At 41.4% G+C, this 20078-nt stretch overlaps 1 protein-coding gene across 3 annotated transcripts in view; it reads right to left on the reverse strand.

The window, feature by feature from the left end:
- Positions 1-20078, reverse strand: part of FNDC3B (fibronectin type III domain containing 3B) — a 679078-nt gene that overhangs the window by 56577 nt on the left and 602423 nt on the right. For all 3 annotated transcript variants that reach the window (XM_029615068.1, XM_029615066.1, XM_029615067.1), the window contains exon 22: positions 14653-14933. In XM_029615068.1, coding sequence (XP_029470928.1) covers positions 14653-14933 — 281 coding nt within the window. The remainder of the gene's footprint in view (positions 1-14652; positions 14934-20078) is intronic.

Genomic DNA, 20078 nt, shown 5'->3' on the forward strand with positions numbered 1-20078 from the left:
AAGCTGATACAGTTGTACAAAATCATCGAAAACAGCTGAATCCACTAACTCACTAGTCACAAGTTAGTAGATTCAACTGTTTGCTCTAGGACTCCCTGAGCTGCATTAGGGCATTTACCATTCACTACTTAGATTGACAGAGCAAGCTGGAAAATAAAAGGAATATTCAAAACTACAAATGATCTGGTAAATTCACTCATCTGATAACCCCGCCAGAAAAGCAGGCGTGCTGCCACATGCCTGCAGCTGGAGATTGTTAAACGTATATTGCATGTTTTGTATGTATGAGGCACATGTATTTCAGTAGTCTTCAACTCACTAATCACCGTGCTAAAATAATGTTTTATAATATTTGCTTATTGACTACTGGCTGCTTATCAGACACATAGCAAACATACCTTAAGCTATACCTGCTCTCCAGCACCAGCAGAAAAAGATAGTCTGTAGGGTTGTTTCTTAATCTTAAGAGATGATGGAAGAGCAGAGCTGAAGATGCAAAATGATACCTACTTATCTGAAACCTGTTGCTAACCGCATGCTTAAATCATGGAAGAAAAATGCAGCATTTCAAAAAGGTTAAGGCTGCTGTTACTTAAAATAAATAAATAAATAAATAAATAAATGTAAAAACCTCAACATTTGTGCAACTGTGGGAAATTTGGTTCCCTCATAAAAATACCGAATTAGTTTATATTTAGAAACCTGTGGCATAACCCAAACTCAGTACAAAGAGCCAGAAATATTAAGCATTCTCCCCAGAGACACAAACTGGGGAAAAACTTTTAGTGCATTTGGCCTAAAGGAATAAGATTCATCTGTACTTTAATATTTTAATGATGTTGAAGATTTATCATCATCATCATCATCAATATAACTTTTTTTTTTACTAATCCCATAGCACTTTTTCTGATCCTCCCAACTATGGTCTTCTCTAGCCCTATATCCAAGAGCTAGTGACTAAAACTATTTTATTTTCCGACATGTTACTTCAGTCAGAAGAAGCTGAATCTCTTTTATTTGGTTACTTTACTAAGGCCTTGCAGGAGGATGAATATAAGCTTCAATACAATCAACCGATGAGGTTACTTGGTAATGCTATGTGTGTTATATGTGGTTTGTAATGGCCGAGTAACAGCATTGGTGCAGTCCGATAACACAAACACTTCAAATCAAACCAAATTAGGAACATCAGTAACAATCTCTATTAAAACAGAATTATGACGACAGAGGTCAGATTTAATTTTGATGTTGCAAAACTCTTCATGGTTCAATCCCCTTCACCACTGGCCGCCTACTCCATAGTTGCAACAATCAGACAAAATGAAAACTGTTGTCTCTCCATCTTATGCTGTAGTAGAAAACAAACTGAACATATTTACATTGAACACTGGTGAGTTCCATATCAATATATTTTCATTGACAACCGTGACAGCTATTTCCCGGGGAAGTAGCTATCTAGGTCATCAATCTTTACTTCCAGTGATGCAGCGTTGTCTCCAGGTGCTGGTTTACGGTAAGAATTTACAGTTCCTCAAATGACACAAAACAAAAATCCTAAAACATACCCCCTTTTTTTTTTTTTTTTTTTTTATAAACCTAGAGCTAACAGTACTCACTGTCCTTATTTTAAACAGCCCCTTAAAATCTTACTTTGCCCATGTTGCCAGATCTTGATAATTCTTTTGATGTCATCACCCCCAACTGCTCTCTATATTTCTATGAAATGTATTTGTTTCTCAGTTAGATAATTAGCCACAAGAACATCTGAGTACATGACCAGCAAATTTCCTTTTCCGTTGGACAGATCTTTTGTCAGGGGATTTTCCACCTCCCATCATCTCAAACACTCACATTTGAAATTATGTCCTTCAAGCTAATCTTCAGAATTCTTCAATAACACTAAATGTCAAATGCAGGAACTATCTTCACGATTTCTTTACTAATCAATCAATCAAAGCTCCTCCTATGTAACTGCTTACAAGCCCCCAAATCAGCTGCAGCTTTCCCAATTCTTTTTTACTTCTGTTAAGTATGTTCTAATAATCTAAATATTTATATTCCATGATTTGTTGCAATATTGGTCATCCAGAAAATATTTCTATAGCTTTCTTTTGAATTCTTTTTCTAATTATCATGATTTTCATCTCTGAGTGCAAACTTATTCCTTAGGTTTCATAGATTACAGATAACCTACAAATTTCTTATTGATCTTCTTTCTTAGAAGCCATTAGAGTACTGCAATTGAACTTTACAGGTATAAAAAGTGGCAGCTGGGAATGATGATGATAAGAAGTCAAATTACACAACTAGAATACAAGTCAGAGATGCACTGCAGTTGAACAAAATGTTTATTTCATGGTTTTGAGGTTTCTGACCAGGGCAGAACAAATCAGAATTTCTAGCAATGCTGTTCCCTCACTGATCTCCTTTTTCCAAACATGATGGAAATCAGGACTGAAGCAATGCCTTGCAAGTGACATAGAGAGGCCAATATTTAAAAACAATGCTTAGAATGGCTAATTTATTCAGCTAAAGTTAGTGGAAAAAATGATCCTGGATTTTTCAGTGGGATAAATCTCCCATTGAAGATCCCCAAATAAATTATCAGCTACTTTTAGTTGTATAACTTTAAACCTAACCAGCTATCTTTTGAATACTGTCAAGTAGCTGGATAACTTTAGACTTAACTGGCTATATTAAAAAGACAGTATACCAAACATAAAAAGGTGATGCACAGGTCTGTGGCCCGATTCCCGTACCCCTAGCCAATATATATCTATATCTATAAATATATAAATCAACCCAGCTGAGCAGAGCCCCTCTCTCCCTTCCTCCAAGAGCACTTACACACGAATGATAGGAGTCCACTGGTGGCCTCCCCCCTCCCTTTCCCCAGTTTAGCAAAATCTGTAAGCAATGCCCCCTCATTTCTCCCAACCCCAGCCATAACCTACACAGTACCTTCTTTTACATGCCAGAATTGTGGTTTTAGCACATTGCTGCCACTTTACTAGCTTTGTTCTTTTGAATATAACCGGTTATCCATGACCACGTTCCCGAATAACTTTAGACCTGCTCCTGGGGCTGGCTAGAGTTAGTTGAAAAACATTTTTGGTAACTGTTACTTTGGAGTAAGCCAGATACATTTACTGGCTTACTTGTCACCGCCGTGGAACACCCTCAAAATGTCCATTACTTGTCTAAATTTTAGCTGTATAGTGACTTATCTATCTAAAAGTTAGCTGGATAAGTGTTGGCAATATTGAAAACTCTGCATTTATAGCTGGATGATATGAGCTACCCAAATAGATGCCTTTGAATACTAGAAGTGCAAGGGCATCATCATCATCATGCATATCAATCTTGAAAATTGAGAATGATGTAGAGCAGTGATTATCAACCTTTTTTCTGTCGGGACACACCTGACAGATGGTTCTCACATGCATGACACACTGACCCATGATCGTCACGGGGCTAAATGTAAAAGTACAGTTTGCATCCATGGGAATCCCCTTGACCCACAATAATGGATGTAAAGCAGAATTATGACATTCCCCATACAACTCACCCTACAAAAAAGATATTCTGGTTCTGGTGTCATCTCAGTAACAGCAACTCAAATTCCTTCTACTTCCAGGCTCAATAGCCCTACTTATGAAAAGACAGCAGTTTACCCTTCACATACCCTTCCTTGAGAAAACACAACAAATAAGACTGATACAAACATTTACATGCTAGTAAAATATCTCATCTCGGTAACAGACACAGAACTGACCTAACATACTCCCAGGATCTGTAGTAATGCACATAAACTAATCCACACACAGTTACACCTGTATTATGGAATACACTCAAACAGGAGCAACCCTATCTAGGAAAAGGCAACACTACAAATATTAAATCAGGCCCTAAAAACCAATACACCTCTTATTAGGAAAACAGAACTAGCAAGCAGCTATAGATCCCCACACAGAAATAATTGTAAAACTATACTAATAAGCAGAATAAATGTTTCAAAACAGCTATGAACAGAATAACATCCAACAATTAAAAACTCATAAAAACTATTAAACATTCTCCAAACACCAATAAAATATTTCAAAAAGCAGACATCACATAATATTAAATAATTAAAATGGCAGTCAATCAAGAAAAATAAACTTAAAAAGCCAGCTTTACTTACCCCCTCCAGCAGCTCTCCTACTCCCCTTCCCTGCAGGCCGTGGCACACACCAGAAGCAGCAGTCGAAGCTAAGCTCTAAACTCACGGTCCTCTTCCTTAATGCCCATGTCTCTCACACACACACCATACCAGTCATGCCCCCATGACCAGTTTCTGTCTCACACACCAATCATCTCCCAAACAGTCTTTGACACACATACACCAGTCACTTTCCTGAACAGTTTCTCTCATGCCATACATAAACACAGGCTTCCCACTCCCGTGTTCTACTTACATATATGGGCTTCTCACTCTCATAATCACTTTCTCTGTCTCACACACACACACACACATTCACCAGTCTCTCACTCCCATGCTTGTTCTCTCCACATGCACAGACTTCTCATTCCCATAATCACTTTCTTTCTCACACACACACACACAAACCAGTCACCTGACCTCTCTCATGCGTGCACACACACACACCCACACACACAGGCTTCCCACTCCCATGTTCTTTCAGATATACAGGCTTCTCACTCCCATCCTGTGTCACACACACCCAGGTTTCTCACTCCCATGCTCACTCTTCACATGCACAGGCTTCTCATTCCCATAATCACTTTCTCTGTGTTACACACACACACACACACACACACAAGTCTCTCTCTCATTTCCATGCTCGCTCTCCATGTGCACAGGCTTCTCATTCCCTGAATTACATTCTTTCTCTCACATTCACATACACCAGTCTCTTTCTCTCACCACACACTGTCACCTTACCAACCAGTCTCTCTCTCTCTCTCCCATGCATGCACACACACAGGCTTCTCACTCCCATGCTTTCTTTCACACAACCCCCCCCCCCCCCCCAACACCAGGCTTCTTACGCCCATGCTCTCTCACATACCCAGATTTCTCACTTCCATGCTTTCTCTCTCTCTCTCTCTCTCACACACACACACCAGTCACCTCCCTGACTAATGTCTCACACTCTCACATACACATCAGTCATCTCCCTGAGCAGTCATTTTCATTGTCTCTCACATACACACACACATCAGCTCTCTGACCAGTTTCTCTCAATCACACACAGGCTGGCTGGCTGCTTCTCTCTTTCTCTCACTCACTTCCTCTTCCCCCCCAAGCACAAATGGTAGCTGCAGCAGCCTCCTCCAGCCCCTGCAGGCCAAGAAAGAAGAATCCCATCAGCCTCGGGAGGCTCATGCTGCTGCCTCCTTTCCCAATTGCTGGCTGCTTCGATTGCTCAGGGGCCAATGCTGCTGCTGCCACTGCTTTTTTCCCACACGGCATGGCTCTTTCTCCTTCCTGCGTATCACTTTCTGTTCCAGGTCACGGGGGGGGGGGGGGGGGGGGGCGTGGGAAGAAGAAAAGGCCAGCCGCAGGTGCCACTGCTTCTTCTACCACTGCTGCCATTCCCACTGGGCTTGAACGTACTGATAGCCCAGTGGCAATGGCAGCAGGGAAGGAAGAGCAGCGGGAGAGAATGGGAGCACGCAACACACCTGCCGGTGCTTGGCGACACACCGGTTGAGAAGCGCTGATGTAGAGGATGCAAAGTGTTATCAAGAGTGCATGGAAATTTGCTCTTCTTAACCTTCACTCTTCCTTCCTAGCCTCACTAACTGAGATCTACCCGGGGCTGTAGGGAGATATCTCATGTTTTACCACTGATTCACCAATTATGAATCATAATAGCCAAGAAACGTACAGGCCAGTGTGATGACAGGACCCAGACACTGTCACCGCAAGAAAGAAGAAAGACTTTTACCCAGGTGAACTTTAAAATTGCACTGTCTCAGTGGAAAATTAAGAATTTGTGTCCTGTTACACTGAAGGATACCTTATCAGATCTGCTTATTTGCATATTCCTGTGTCAATAGGAGCAAAGCAAAGAGACAATATGATTTAAGCTCCTAAGCCAGTGTCAGGGGTGAGCCAAGACGAGTCCATAGGTCAGAGAAAAATGATTATACTGGCAAGACAGCTTGACATACAGATGTGACAGCTCTTTCCCCGAAGAAATGGGGAAGGGGGAAAAAGACCTGCAAAACGGCAAAAGACCCTCCACCCACCACGAGGTTATGCATACTCATCAGCTGGGAAGTATAAGACAGGGGGGCAAAGAAGAAAAAGGAGGAGGCTGAAGCAATGGACCCCCTGGAGGACAGTGACCCTGAAACCAAAAGGAGGAGAAAGGCAAGCAAAGGACCTCCTGAAAAAGGAAGGGAGAAAGAGAGCACAAACCCAGGGAGAAAACCCGGAGGGTGAATCCTGGGCATCCCTGCAAGCAAAAGGCTGGAGAGGATGATGGAGTCTGAGACAGTGAGGGGCGAGAGCAAGGCCCAGACAGCTGTCAAGCACCAGAGCCAGAAGCAAGTCTCCTTACTGGACAGCCTGCCCGCTCTGCCAGTACCAAGCCCAGCAAGCAAGCCTCTCTCCTGCCCCCATTCTCCAGCTCTCCAGTCGAAGCCTGCTTCAGAGGAGAACAGAGATGTCGCCTGAAGCCTAGACCAAGGGTAAGTAAGTTAGCCATAAGTGCTAATATATTAAGCAGGCTAATCTGTTACCACCCATGATACAGAACTTTCTTTAGGGAAGATGGATGCTTAGTGACCAGGAGGTTAGAGATAGGAATTATTTTCTAAATGTTATAGCACACCAAAGCTGATAAATAAGTTTATTTCTGGGGAGGATACACGTTGTCTTTTTCCTGACTTAGGATCGCAAATAAGGTGGGAGGGCAGCTGGCAGTGTCCTGTAGCAGACAGATCCCTGCACCCCTAAACTTGCTTATAGAGCCAAAGTATAATCAATAGTGCACAGAAAATCATTCTTCCCAATCTTTATTCATTACTGCTATCCTCAAAGGTTGAGGATACCTCATGATACCTGGGGTCCACAATTCTAACATCTCAACATTAACATTACTGGTGAGAGCCCAAGCCACACATTATGGTGTGGTTCACTCACAACTGGAAATGTGCTGCACGCTGGCTTACAGCAATAATTTGACTCATTCTCAAGGGCCGAACAAAATCATTACCAAGGAGCTGTTCAAAAATCTGTCTGCAACCCCAGCCATGTATCTTGTTCTTCAAGAAGCTTTTCTCTGTCCTACAACTCCATATCAGCCCTTGCTAACAACTATCTTTTACCATTTCTGACATCTAAAACCCCAAACTTCCCCTTTCATTCACAATGCTAGTACAATGTTCATGGCTATGTTCATAATGTCTTCCTTCTCTACTCAAAGAGAACATTCATCTTTTAATATCAAGCTTTATATCACTAATCCAGTCTTAAGCATCTTGTGACCATGCTTCTTCTTTACTATCACCAGATTGGTCTTTCCCTACAACATGGAATCTGCTCTTATTCTCTCATGCTTCCATTGCTGGTGTAGAACTCACTCACATGTATAGGAAGGAACTCACACTTTTCATTTTTCCTCATCTAGTAATTGAAAGTATTTATTTATTTAACATGTTTATATACCGTTTTACCAATATGATTGACCAAAGCGGTTTACAATAATAATAAACACAGAAAATCAAAAGTTAAAATAAAATAATAAAACAAAGTTAGAATAAAAATACAATCTGCATGTTGATCAATAAAAACAAAAAAATTTTCAAAGTAAATCAAAGAGTACCAACATAATTAACTATTATTTTACAAAAAATTAAAGGCAGAAAGAAAGGTGTGTACTTACATTCTGTAGTGTTACTTGTTGTGTGGTAGCTTGGTTAGAGCGTTTTATTAATGCCAGTAACAATAATAAATGTGAGCTCTAAATCTGGACACTAGGCATTATTCTTATTGATGACCACGAATCCTGTCCCCTACCAGCATAAACCAGAGTGAGGAGACCTGATCTGAGAATCTAACCAGGGACTCTTTGCAGGAAGCACATAATATTGCTCTTGAGCCTGCAGGCCAGCCCACAATTAAAACTTTTAAAGGAAATTACACATAAGGGAGGTCATTTTAAAAGGAGTTACACATGTAATGTGCATTACACGTGAATATCCCATGGACAATTCAATGGCATATAGTGTAGTCATTTTCAAAATCCAACTTACACGTGTAAAGTGCATTTAACACATGTAAAACCCAATTTTAAGCATGTAAAAACTTTTTAAAATCAGGCCCTATGACACAGCCTGCACTGTCCTACAAAAAGCTATAGATGTTAGAACACTATTTCTGTAATTACTGCTTTAAAATGAAAAAAAGGGTCTGGTACAGTATTATTTATATATATTGTGCTAGATTTTTACATACTTTCTAATGCTTCAATAAAATGTCTGAACTCGCTATATGATTTCAAGAGACTTGTACTTTTTCATTTTTTAGCTGGAATCCATTTTTGTGTTTTCCCACTGGCTCATCTAAAAGCAGCATGCTTTATTAAGAGCTCTTGAAAAAAATTACATCATTAAAAAATATTCCTGACCCAGAAATATAAACACTCCAAAGAGAATTCTATTTTAAGTTTTATACTGGGTCAAACAGAATGATCTACTTGTTGGCAAAAAAAACCCCATCCTTAAAATAGTAAATTATTCTTATGATTCCTGACATGAGAAGAGTTTAATATCAGCATTCCCACCTAATTGATATATTTTCTGATGCCCATAAACAATTCTTGTACAAGGTTTCTTAGGACCTGTGTTAGTATAAATCTTTTAATCATTAGTCACGACAATAGGGATGTGCATTTGTTTTCAACAAATGCCAAAAATGCAACAAATAAGGCTATTTTCGGTTTATTCCAGATGGAACGAACTGAAAATAACCTATGAAAATACCTGAAAATTTTCAGGTATTTTTGTATTTGTGGCATTAAAAAAAGGGCCTCTGGTGGCTTTGATTGGGCCTTCCTGGTGCTGAGGCCTGGGCTTGATGCAGAGGCCAGCCTGGCACTCTCCCCCTCTGTAAAGCTGGGACACTCCCACCCCAGACCCCACCTATCTTCTTCCCAGATCCGCTGAAAACGGGCAGGAGTGAGACCCAGTCGCAACTGCCCGGATCCTAATGCTTTAAAAATAGTGCTGTCCACTTAGAGCACAGCGCCAACGTGACATCAATTCAGCTTCATTTCTGATGTACGGTTGTATATCAACATGGTGCCGGCTGCACTGCTACAAGGCATCAAGGTGACATCCTCCAGGCAGATGGTGCCATTTTTAAGGCACAGGGACCTGGGAAACTTTACAGGCAAGAAGTGCCCTAGCCCAGGGCTAGAAACAAGCCAGGGCTGCCAGAAGCCCATTTTAGATTTTTGTGTTTTGGTTTGGGGTTTTATTGCTTAATGTTTTCTTTCAGTTTGTCAAAAAGGTCAGCCAACTCCTCCTCCGCCCCCCCACCCCCCCCGAACAAGCCAAATGAAAATGAACCTCCCACACAGAAAAGAAAAATCAAATTTTGCGGCTGCATATCACTACACAACAATACTATCATCAAATTTAGACAAAGCCTTTTGCTATGAACAATGCCACGTGACAAGAAATTAGATGTTTATGTAGACCAGTGATGGCGAACTCCAGTCCTCGAGTGCCACAAACAGGCCAGGTTTTCAGGATATCCACAATGAATATGCATGAGAAAAATTTGCATGCACCGCTGCCATTGTATGCAAATCTATCTCATGCATATTCATTGTGGATATCCTGAAAACCTGGCCTGTTTGTGGCACTCGGGGACTGGAGTTCGCCATCACTGGGGTAGACCTTGTTATACCACAACCTGACAATCCTGTACACTTTGGGACAAAAATTCCAAGCTGTGTTAAAATCAAGCACTAGCGCTTGCTTGTTCGAGCTCCTTACACTATAATAGCATAAGAGAGAAAGAAACTCTGTGGGGGAAGGAACACAAAAGGTTAATTGCCAAAGAAATCAGTAAGTTCAAAATGTGGTAGGAACACTACAGGCTAATCCTTTATAGTTTTAAGGCACACGTGCTCCTAACAGTCACTCACGCCTGTGCTGTGCTTCCAGTATATATAGGGACTGTATTTACAGCCCAATGGCATTCTAGAAAAGTAATCAAAGCTCATCGCAAATTTTAGGAAGGCTTTGTTTAAATACAAAATAATCGGGTAAGAATCGGCTATTAAACAGTGCTGTGTCAGTCTGAATTAACTCACTGCAAGAGGAAGAAAATATTCTCTACTAACAAGTTAAAAAGGGAAAAGCCCTTCCAGAAAGATATTTTTATACCTTGAACTCTTCATATTATTTATCTCCTCCAAGCCATGGCTCTAAATGAGCTGCAAGCAAAAATGGAAAACCCACTCTTCCCTCCAGCAAATGCTAATTTCTGGTGGCATGCAGCTGCCAGGCCATTCTAATGCATTTCCTGATGCCCCTGTCCAAGTCCTGCCAGCCATTAGTAACTAAGGGCTCAACCCCAAGGGAAGGTGGCATTGCAGTGACACGGTTTCGCCTGTTTCACAGGCTCTCTGTGCCCTGGTTCAGCCTGTTGTGCAGCCTTTCCTCTTTCCAATCTTGCAAAGCTCCTCCTCACTGCTCACACCACACACAAGCTGTAGCACCATTTAACCATGCCTTGCAAGAATCTCAGTGCCTCTTCATAGTCACCCTTCGCTCTTTGACCTGGCAGCTCTTATCTTGTTCCATGCCTTGTGGCTTCCGGGTATTCTCTTATCTTGTGCCTTATCTCGTGACCTATCTAGGGCTTATCTTGCCTTGCGGCCTCTAGGCCTTCTGTTTCCTTGTATCTTTCTCTGTGGCCTACTTAGGCCTTACCTTGCCTTGTGGCCTCCAGGCCTTATGCTTAGCAGCTACGGGCCTTCTGTACTTCTGCCTTCTGGCTTCAGTGTTCTCTGTTATGCGCTGTCCTTGTCTAGTCCTGTCTTTGTCTGGTCTTATCTTGTCCTGCCCCGTCCAGTCCCAGTCCCTGTTCTGTATCATGTCTAACCTGTATGTGTATTCAATCCCAGTCCCTGTTCAGTATCTTGCCCAGTTACATTGGCTACCAATTGAGCACAGAATTAAATACAAAACCCTATGTATCATTCACAAACTAATTTATGATGAGAAATCAGATTGGTTGAACACAGCATTACGGGTACACACTCCACACAGGAACCTCCGATCAGCAAATAAAGCCCTCCTAACCATTCCATCAGTTAAGACAGCAAGACTGACCCAAGTGAGAGAAAGAGCCCTATACCTAGCAGGACCCATAATCTGGAACACACAATGCCTCCAGAGATCAGACTACAAAGTGATCTCAAGGTATTTAAGAAAAGTTTAAAACATGGCTTTTTAAACAAGCATTTTACAAAGAGACAGGAGAATAGAGAGAAATTATTCGGGAAAAGACAGAAAGGCACCGACACACAGTCCTTAGGACTGTACAGTAGATTAGTCTATGATTTCTACCCCACAATAAAGCATAACTAGAATACTATGTGTATAAAAAACTTTAAATAAATAAATAAATAAATAAATGTGTGATAAAACTACCGGTGTAAGTACCTTGGTACAATTGGTCATGAACTACCTCGCTAAATGACTATGTCTAATGATATATTGTAACCGAAACTTTGACGGCACCTGTTAGAATGTACTATAGTACACTTTTACCTACATTAAATATGTGCCAACATGTAAACCGTTGCGATGGTATTTAACTTAGCAACGGTATAGAAAAGTTTTTAAATAAATAAATAAATGAATGAAAACCAACTTGAAAACTCCTTCCTCTCCACCTCCCACACCCCTCCTTCTCTGCCACTTCCACTCTGGGTATGAAAATGTGAGCTGCTGCACACTGAATCCTCACACCAGCCCTACTGCCATTCCTCCTGCAGGTATCTAGTTTAAGAATGAAATGCCTGAGAGAAGCAAGTGGGATCTGAACTTCTGCAACTTTCCTGACAGTTCTAGTCTAGAAAGCAGCATCAAGCGGCTGGGAGACTCAAGCAATTTGAAAGCTTGCAAGTGGTATTCTTGAAGGTTTGCATAACTTATCGGGGGCATAACAAAACTGAGAAAAGGAGGGAGGATAAACACTGTTTTCTTGGTTTTCAGCTAATTGAAAGAAAGCTGTGGGTTTTTTGGGGGCGGAAGGGGGGGGGGGGGTGTATAGGCATTAGGGGAAAAAGTCCAGAATTGGGTTTTCTTTCATGTTTCTGGCATGCTTAGTTTATTAAATCTTGATATACCACTTTCAGAAAAACAAACCAAAGTGGCTTACAATATTGTACTACTTGTTAAATAAAAATAAAACATCACAAAATCATAAAATCAAATAAAAATTTAAAATACAAGACATCACAAACCAAAAACATCACATGACAAATTAACTTGTAGCTGATGTTTAAATTTGCCACAAGTGGGAGGCATTGCTGCTTCAAAAATAAAACAAAAATTAATAATAATAAGGCATCCAAAAATTACATTTCGCTACAAAGAAGGCAAAAAGACGACCATTCAAAGCTATAAAATCAGCTCCCTGTTAATACACAGGAATTTGGCAATGCTTTCTGTTTTGCAGGGCAGCTGAGGAGCAGCACGTTATCTCAGTATAACCAATACCCTGCCATATTTGATTGTCCAACTCAGTCAGTCAATCTAATTTCCAACATGAAGGAGACGTGCGTATCTCTCAGCATGTCACCGGGCATCCTCTTTACAAATGGAAAGTGCCTTGCTTATGATATCTCTTGGTCTTCAAGCAATCTTTATGGTTATGAGCCAGACTCGATCTGTGCATTCATCTCCGACATAACCAGACGCCTAGGCTAAATGCATGCCGTCTAAAAAGGCGTCCTTCAGAAAATATGAAACACAAGCAAAACAAGAATCTAAACAGAACACACAAATCACAGTTTAGCCTCGCTATAAACAATGCTCTGAGACTCCACAGGGAATATACACTGAATTGAAGTCTGAATGCAACATAAACAGCATCCTTTAACATTTCTTTTTTTTTTTTTTGTCTCTGCTCTGATTTGGCAGGTGTCTGGAGATCAGAATTGGCATGCAGCAGCAGCAGAGGAGACACAAAACACTGAAACAAAACTGAAATTGGATTTTCATCTCTTATTTTCTGCTGTGCTTTATGCCATGAATAAATGCTGACTGATTTGATGGCCTCTCTTCTTATTCCAAGCCACTGACCTCTTCCTGCATTTGAACTCATATGGAAAAGTAATAGATCATCCGCGTTAAAGAGCTGTGCATGCAGGGCACAGCTCTGTGTATGGGAAACCGAGGATTTACCCACTGGTTTGGGGAGGTCTTGCCAAGGTTGCTGTCTATTACGTACAATTCTAAAAAGTGTTACTATGCTACGATCTGTAACTTTACCATTTACTCTAGGGGGCCTATTTTCTAAAGCTTCATCACAAAGTCGGTCATTCATATCCTCTCGGGAAAGCAAGTCCATTTGAGCCAGCTGCACTAAAGGACTTTTCCCATGTTATGCTTGGTACATCTGGCTGAAAGTGCTCCATTTTTAAATACGTAGGGCCTCAGGACACAAGACTATAATCAAACATGCCACCATGCTCGACTAATGCTGTGGTTCTCAGGCAGTCACTCTGTTTCCAGGATATCCACAATGAACATGCATGAGACACACGGAAGGCAGTACATTCAAACTCTCACGGAAAGTCACTGTGGCTTGTTGGTCTCCAAGGACTGGTTTGAGAAACCACTGTTCTAATTTAGGCCCTTTACGGACTAGTATCCCTGTGTGAATCAAGGAAATCCTTAACAAGCTAGCACACACAAAATCTGGATTATATATATATATACATATATATATATACATACACCCACACACACACACACACATACATATACACACCCACCCACATATACACCCCCCCATATATACACATATGTATATACACACACCCATATATATACATATGTATATACCTACACCCACATATACACACCCACCCATATATACACATATGTATATACACCCACCCACATATACACCCCCCCATATATACACATATGTATATACACACACCCATATATACACACACACACCCACATATACACACACACACACCCATATATACACATATGTATATACACCCACCCACATATACACCCCCCCATATATACACATATGTATATACACACACCCATATATACACACACATACCCACATATACACACACACCCACCCATATATACACATATGTATATACACACACCCATATATATACATATGTATATACACACACCCACATATACACACACACCCACCCATATATACACATATGTATATACACACCCCCACATATACACCCCCCATATATACACATATGTATATACACACACCCACATATATATATATATAAATTATATATACATATATATATACATATATATATACACACACACACGCACATACTGTATCTTGGTGAATCGTTTTTTCCAGGATTAAAGTGGAGATGTACTGCCTCTTACCGATATGTTGTTTCTGGAAGCAGATCCTCAACGATGTAGCTTGTAATGTTGCCCACTGTAATACTAATTTCTCCCAGGTCAATATTGTAGGAAATAATTTCAGATCCATTGCTGCATGGTTCTTCCCAGTTCAATGCAATGCAGACCGATGGAGAAACTGGATAAATATCTGTGTGTTCATCCTCCAAAACATAAAGGTTTGAAACCGCATCTGGCACTGATGCAGGGGTTCGGCAGGTTACTGTATCACTGTAGGTTCCTGCTCCAGCTTGGTTTACAGCCTGGGGAAAAGGAGGGAAATGACACCATTTCAGATTCATTCGGAAAGATCATTGAACGCTATAAGCCCAAACACCACACCCTGCTGGCCTCCCCTACTCGTGGAAAGAGATAACAACCACAGCTGAGGGAAACAGGAGGGCAAAGACCAGCCTAAACACCAGAATTCTGGCCTTTCAGTTACTCAGTGGAGCTGCTGCCCTAAACCAGAGGTTTTACTCTTGGCTGAGATCTTTACCATATGACTGAAGTATTAGAATCACCTTTCCAAAACGTTTCAAGTCAGATTTAAGTTTTGGGCAATAGTCGAGCAACAGCAAGGCAAGGAAGAGCAGAAAAAGCCAACAAAGCAGTGTTGTTGCACAATTCTGAAATAGTGCACCTGTTATTTAAATAAATAGAGGTCCATCCTGAGCCGCCGTGAGGCTCTGCTAGTTAGTCGGTTATAAAAATCTGCTAACTACTGGTATATATACACTCAGTGGCACAGCCTCGCCACTGAATATACTCAGCTATCTTAAAGTTAGCCAGTTATGTATAACCAGGTAACTTCAGGACCAGAGTTGGCCAGATAAATCAGACAGCTTAACTCTGAATATTGTGTTTTCCAGTTAATTTATCCGGCCAACTCGATTCTTCCCCGATCCCAACGGGTCCTGCTAAAAATGCAGATGGCTAAGTGGCGCCTGCTGACCGTAGCTGGATATCCAGTGGTGTCAATTAGCTGGCTTAAGTGGTGCTTAACTGGCTGAGTGCCATTTTGAATATTGGGCTCGTAATTTCCTCCACAGGAAGAAACTGTGCAAGCACAGTGAGGAGGGCTGTGGGATGTTTAAACTAGTTTTTGCTTGCACAGTTTTCCCCAATGAATTTCCCCCTTCCAGAATTTCCAGGAATCTAAATCCTCTGGATGAAAGATGCACCATCGCAAGACTGTGCCAGCAAATTGACTTCTAGGCTTTGTGTACATTACTGGCCTTACTTCTGCTTGGATCTTCTATGTTCATTCCCATGGTCAAAAAGAAATCTACATTTCTAAAACAGACTCATTGAATCACAGACTCACTGTTAGTCTGTGCGCAGATACATGCAAACTATTCAATACTAGGCATCATCAAATTTACCAAGGCTGTTTGGACCCTAGCAAATTTAACAACAACTCGAGGTCAGTATTAAATATGAATCTGCCAGCAGGGCCAAGATACTAACATTTAACAAAGGTGGGAGATTATGTCTTTGAGGAATTGATCCCTTTTAGATGCTAGAGAGATCGCCAACACCACCTCTGTCAGGCAATCTTCAAGGGCCCTAGTCTGCCAGGCATGCTCAGTGCAGGACCCTATAGTCTGTGGTAGCTTGGTGTTTATTGCACCTTCAAGGAAACGTTGCTTCAGGGCCTTCCCCAACACTCAAAAGGACCCCCCCCCCCCCTCCTACCCTTGGGCTCCCAAACCCTCCCCTCTATCCTAAACAATCCATAAGGTCCCCTCAAGCCCCCAGTTTCCTCACTCACTACCCTACCAAAAAATCTACAAGATCCTTCTGGGTCCCTGGTCTCTCCCCTAACAATCAACAAGGCCACTCCAGGCCTCCAGCCTTAACGTGGGACTCCACGACTCACACGGGCATCACTAGGTGGCACCATTTTACAAACTTTCTCTTTGAAAATTCAAAAGACAGCATTCATTTTTCCTCAGAACTACCCACACAAAATAGCTGGTGTGAATATGTACAGGCAGGTTTTCTGGGACAATTTGTAAAGTGAAAGTAGGCACATACCTTTCACTTTGAAAACTGGTACAAAATCCATGGGTAAAAATGACACCAGTTCAGAAGTATGTGTGTAAGTGCAAGCACTGCCCATCTTCACTGGGGATGTGCATACATTTGTTTTTTTCATTGGGGCTTCATTTTCAGGTCCGGGGTGGGCCATTTCGGTCCACTCCCTGGATTGGAAAACAGAAAAAAAAACAACCCACCCCAACCCTTCAAATTTAATTAACTACAACCCCCCCAACCCTCCCCCCACCAAGACTTGCCAAAAGTCCCTGGTGGTCCAGCGGGGTTCCAGGAGTGATCTCCCGCTCTCGGGCAGTCGACTGCCAGTAATCAAAATGGTGCCGTGGCCCTTTGCCCTTACCATGTGACAGAGGCTACTGGTGCCATTGGTCGGCCTCTGTCACATGGTAGGAGCAATGGATGGGAAAGAAATTAAAAATGGAGGTTGGTGGTGGGGGAACTGCGAGGTAGTTGTGAATGGAGGTTTACAGTGCTAGTGCTGTAGCCCCAGCAGAGGCCGGTTCTTGACTGAGCTGAGAGGAATCTGCTGGGGCCCAAAAAAACACTCCAAAAACAAACCTTAGTCTGACTCATCTCTGAATCCCAGTACTGGGAAGAGCCAAGAAACTGATGATTTATAATAAAGAATAGTCATTAAACAGTAGCTTTGGCAGTCAGACAAAACTGCAAACCCTGCCACAGTTTGCATGAGATTTGAAAGGCTCAAAACACAGGGTCCAGATTTAAGCATAGTTGATATAAGCAACTGCCTCTGGCGCTAAATTTAAACAGGCGGCGGAGCGCTACCATTGCCATGCCTTTATCTGGGCCTGTCTTTGAGCCCCTTTTTTACCTAGAGTGGCAGCACTCTGACCCAGCAGAAAGCAGCAGCAATGTCAAGAAGGAAATTTAGCACAGTTGCTCTCAAGCTGCTCATCACACAAGCCTATTCCTACTTCGGTTACCGGCCCTTCTTTGAGATCAGGTTTATAAGCGTCAACTTTGGCTTAGCTCTCGTATTACCGTCTTTATATTTAGTTATCAACCTCTGGCATTCAATGGTAGCAGTAAGCCAGTGCAATCTGTAACTGCACAATACTTTGTTCTAGTGAAGGATACTACGAGGGACTAATAGGTGAACAGGAGCTTTCGCAGTCTGTAACGGGTTTCATGGATAATGTTACTCTAAAACATGCACAATGGATTTATATGGAAATGAAACAAGCACAGTAAACCTATCCTTAAGGCCTACACAATGCCCAAATTAATTAGCAAACATGTGTTTACTGTCAGATTACAAACCATTTAGAGAAAAGCTGAAAACCCATTACCTTCAATTGGCTTATTCCTGATTTTATAATCATTTTAATATGTTAAAAACATTATTATTGGCTGGCTTACTGTTTGTAACTGTAATAAAAACATAAGAACAGAAAATTTGCCATACTGTGTCAGACCAAAGGTCCATCAAGCCCAGAATCTTATTTCCAACAGTGGCCAATCCAGACCACAAGTACATGGCAGGATCCCAAGGGGTGGACAGATTCTAAGCTGCTTATCCCAGGGATAAGCAGTAGATTCTTGCAATTTAACTTTTGTTTTAAACCTTTGCACAACTTTGCCAGTAATTTTTATATGAATTTGTTTTATGTTTTGTTTTATTATAATGTGCATGTTGCTTGTAAATCACTTAGCATGACTGCACTACTGTAGGCAGTATAAAAGACATTTTAAATAAACACATTTTTTGTAACCTAGCAGTATAACCTGCTTGACTGAGAAAAAATAACTGAACCATACAGTATCCAAAGAAGAAAGGTTATTAACCTGACATGTGATAAGGAAATTCCTCAGTGCTCCAAACTAAACAGAATGCCCTTTGCAGTTCAGAGCAATTTCAGAAGGAATCTCTATCACTGGGCCCCTAAAAGGCGGCAGGTCTAAAAAGTAAATAACTGCTAATACTAAGAGATGATCTGATACCTGAAGAAACAAATACTTTGTGTTTAAGGAGGCCTATGGTACAGTGAGCAAGGTACATTCTTGTCTACAATCCACTCTGTTTAATTTTTGGCTCTATTTCATTTTTTTTGTACTGAACAGTTCTTTATATTCCGTGTTGGACTCTGTTGGACACTACCTCTCCTCCTCATGCCCAGCCAGCAAAGTCATATTTCTTTCCAACGACAAGCAAACATCATTGCTTGCCAACTGTTAATAAAATAAATAAATGTGCGTGAATTGGCTTCACAAGATTCTGCACTGTATAGGGGCCCATCCTCAAGGAATGGGCAGATCATAATTTGCACGTTTCATGCCAGCTCTTGATCTGCCAGCTTGGATACAGAGGTTATTCAGGATCTTCTGTATAGTCCATTTGTCCTCTGCCCCTACGAGAAGCTGCTCAGTTGCTCTGATACCCAAGCTAATCCCAATGGCAGGATCTCCAAGTCATCTCATAGACATTCGTGGTGTGGTGTTAATTTCTCTGTTGTTGAAAGTTCTGGTGGGATTTCAAGCATTTTGGTTTTCTTTTCTTTGCTGTCGTGGGTCTGTACAGATGGTTTGTAATGTTCCCCTTTGCTGTTTCCTCTTTCTATGGCTAGCGATGACTCTTTAAACATCGTCAGTGAGGAGATACAAACTGCTGAGGTTAGTTGACTTAAGGCAGCCCAAGATAATTCAACAGCTGTGTCTGGCAGCAGTTCGTCTATCGCATGGGCAGACCATTCCCCTAGCAGGCAAGCATACTCAGCACTGGAGTAACATAAGGAAGCACAATGGTACCAATCAAAGCTGGAGGCCTTCTCCATTTCGAGTTTCCAAGCTTGCGAAGGATGGCATTTTAGGCACTTGCTTCTAAACTCAAGCAGGCTAAATTTCAAGCTCATTTGAGAAAAAGTCAAGACAATAGCTCTGTAATTGTTTAGATTGTATTACATGGTTTACCTCTTGGTTTTTAAGTGCAATTCCAAATCAGACCAAAGAGACATTCCCTTCCGATGCCCGCTCGATGGTCTAATTTAACTGAGTTGATGGTACCTGTCAAATTTCCAAATAACAATGGTCTGCAAAAAGTGATGAGGGCAACAGTACTTACTTACAGGCAAGGACTCTTGACAGACTGTTCAGAGGCACAAACGATTAACTTTGTATAAAGCAATAAAATGAATTTGCTGTGTCCATAGATTAAAATATTTGCTGAATTTGTTTTATATTTGTCAGCATTGTGGCATATTTGGAAGGAAAAAGTTCATAGGATATTTACCCAGGGTAAAGGGGGGAGGTCTGATCACTGCTTACCCTTTATCCAGCCAAAAGAACATGCATTGACCCACAACGCAAGTACCCTTAGCCTCAGTAAGAGG

The sequence above is a fragment of the Rhinatrema bivittatum genome, chromosome 9 (genome assembly GCF_901001135.1).
Source record: "Rhinatrema bivittatum chromosome 9, aRhiBiv1.1, whole genome shotgun sequence".
NCBI classification, from domain to species: domain Eukaryota; kingdom Metazoa; phylum Chordata; class Amphibia; order Gymnophiona; family Rhinatrematidae; genus Rhinatrema; species Rhinatrema bivittatum.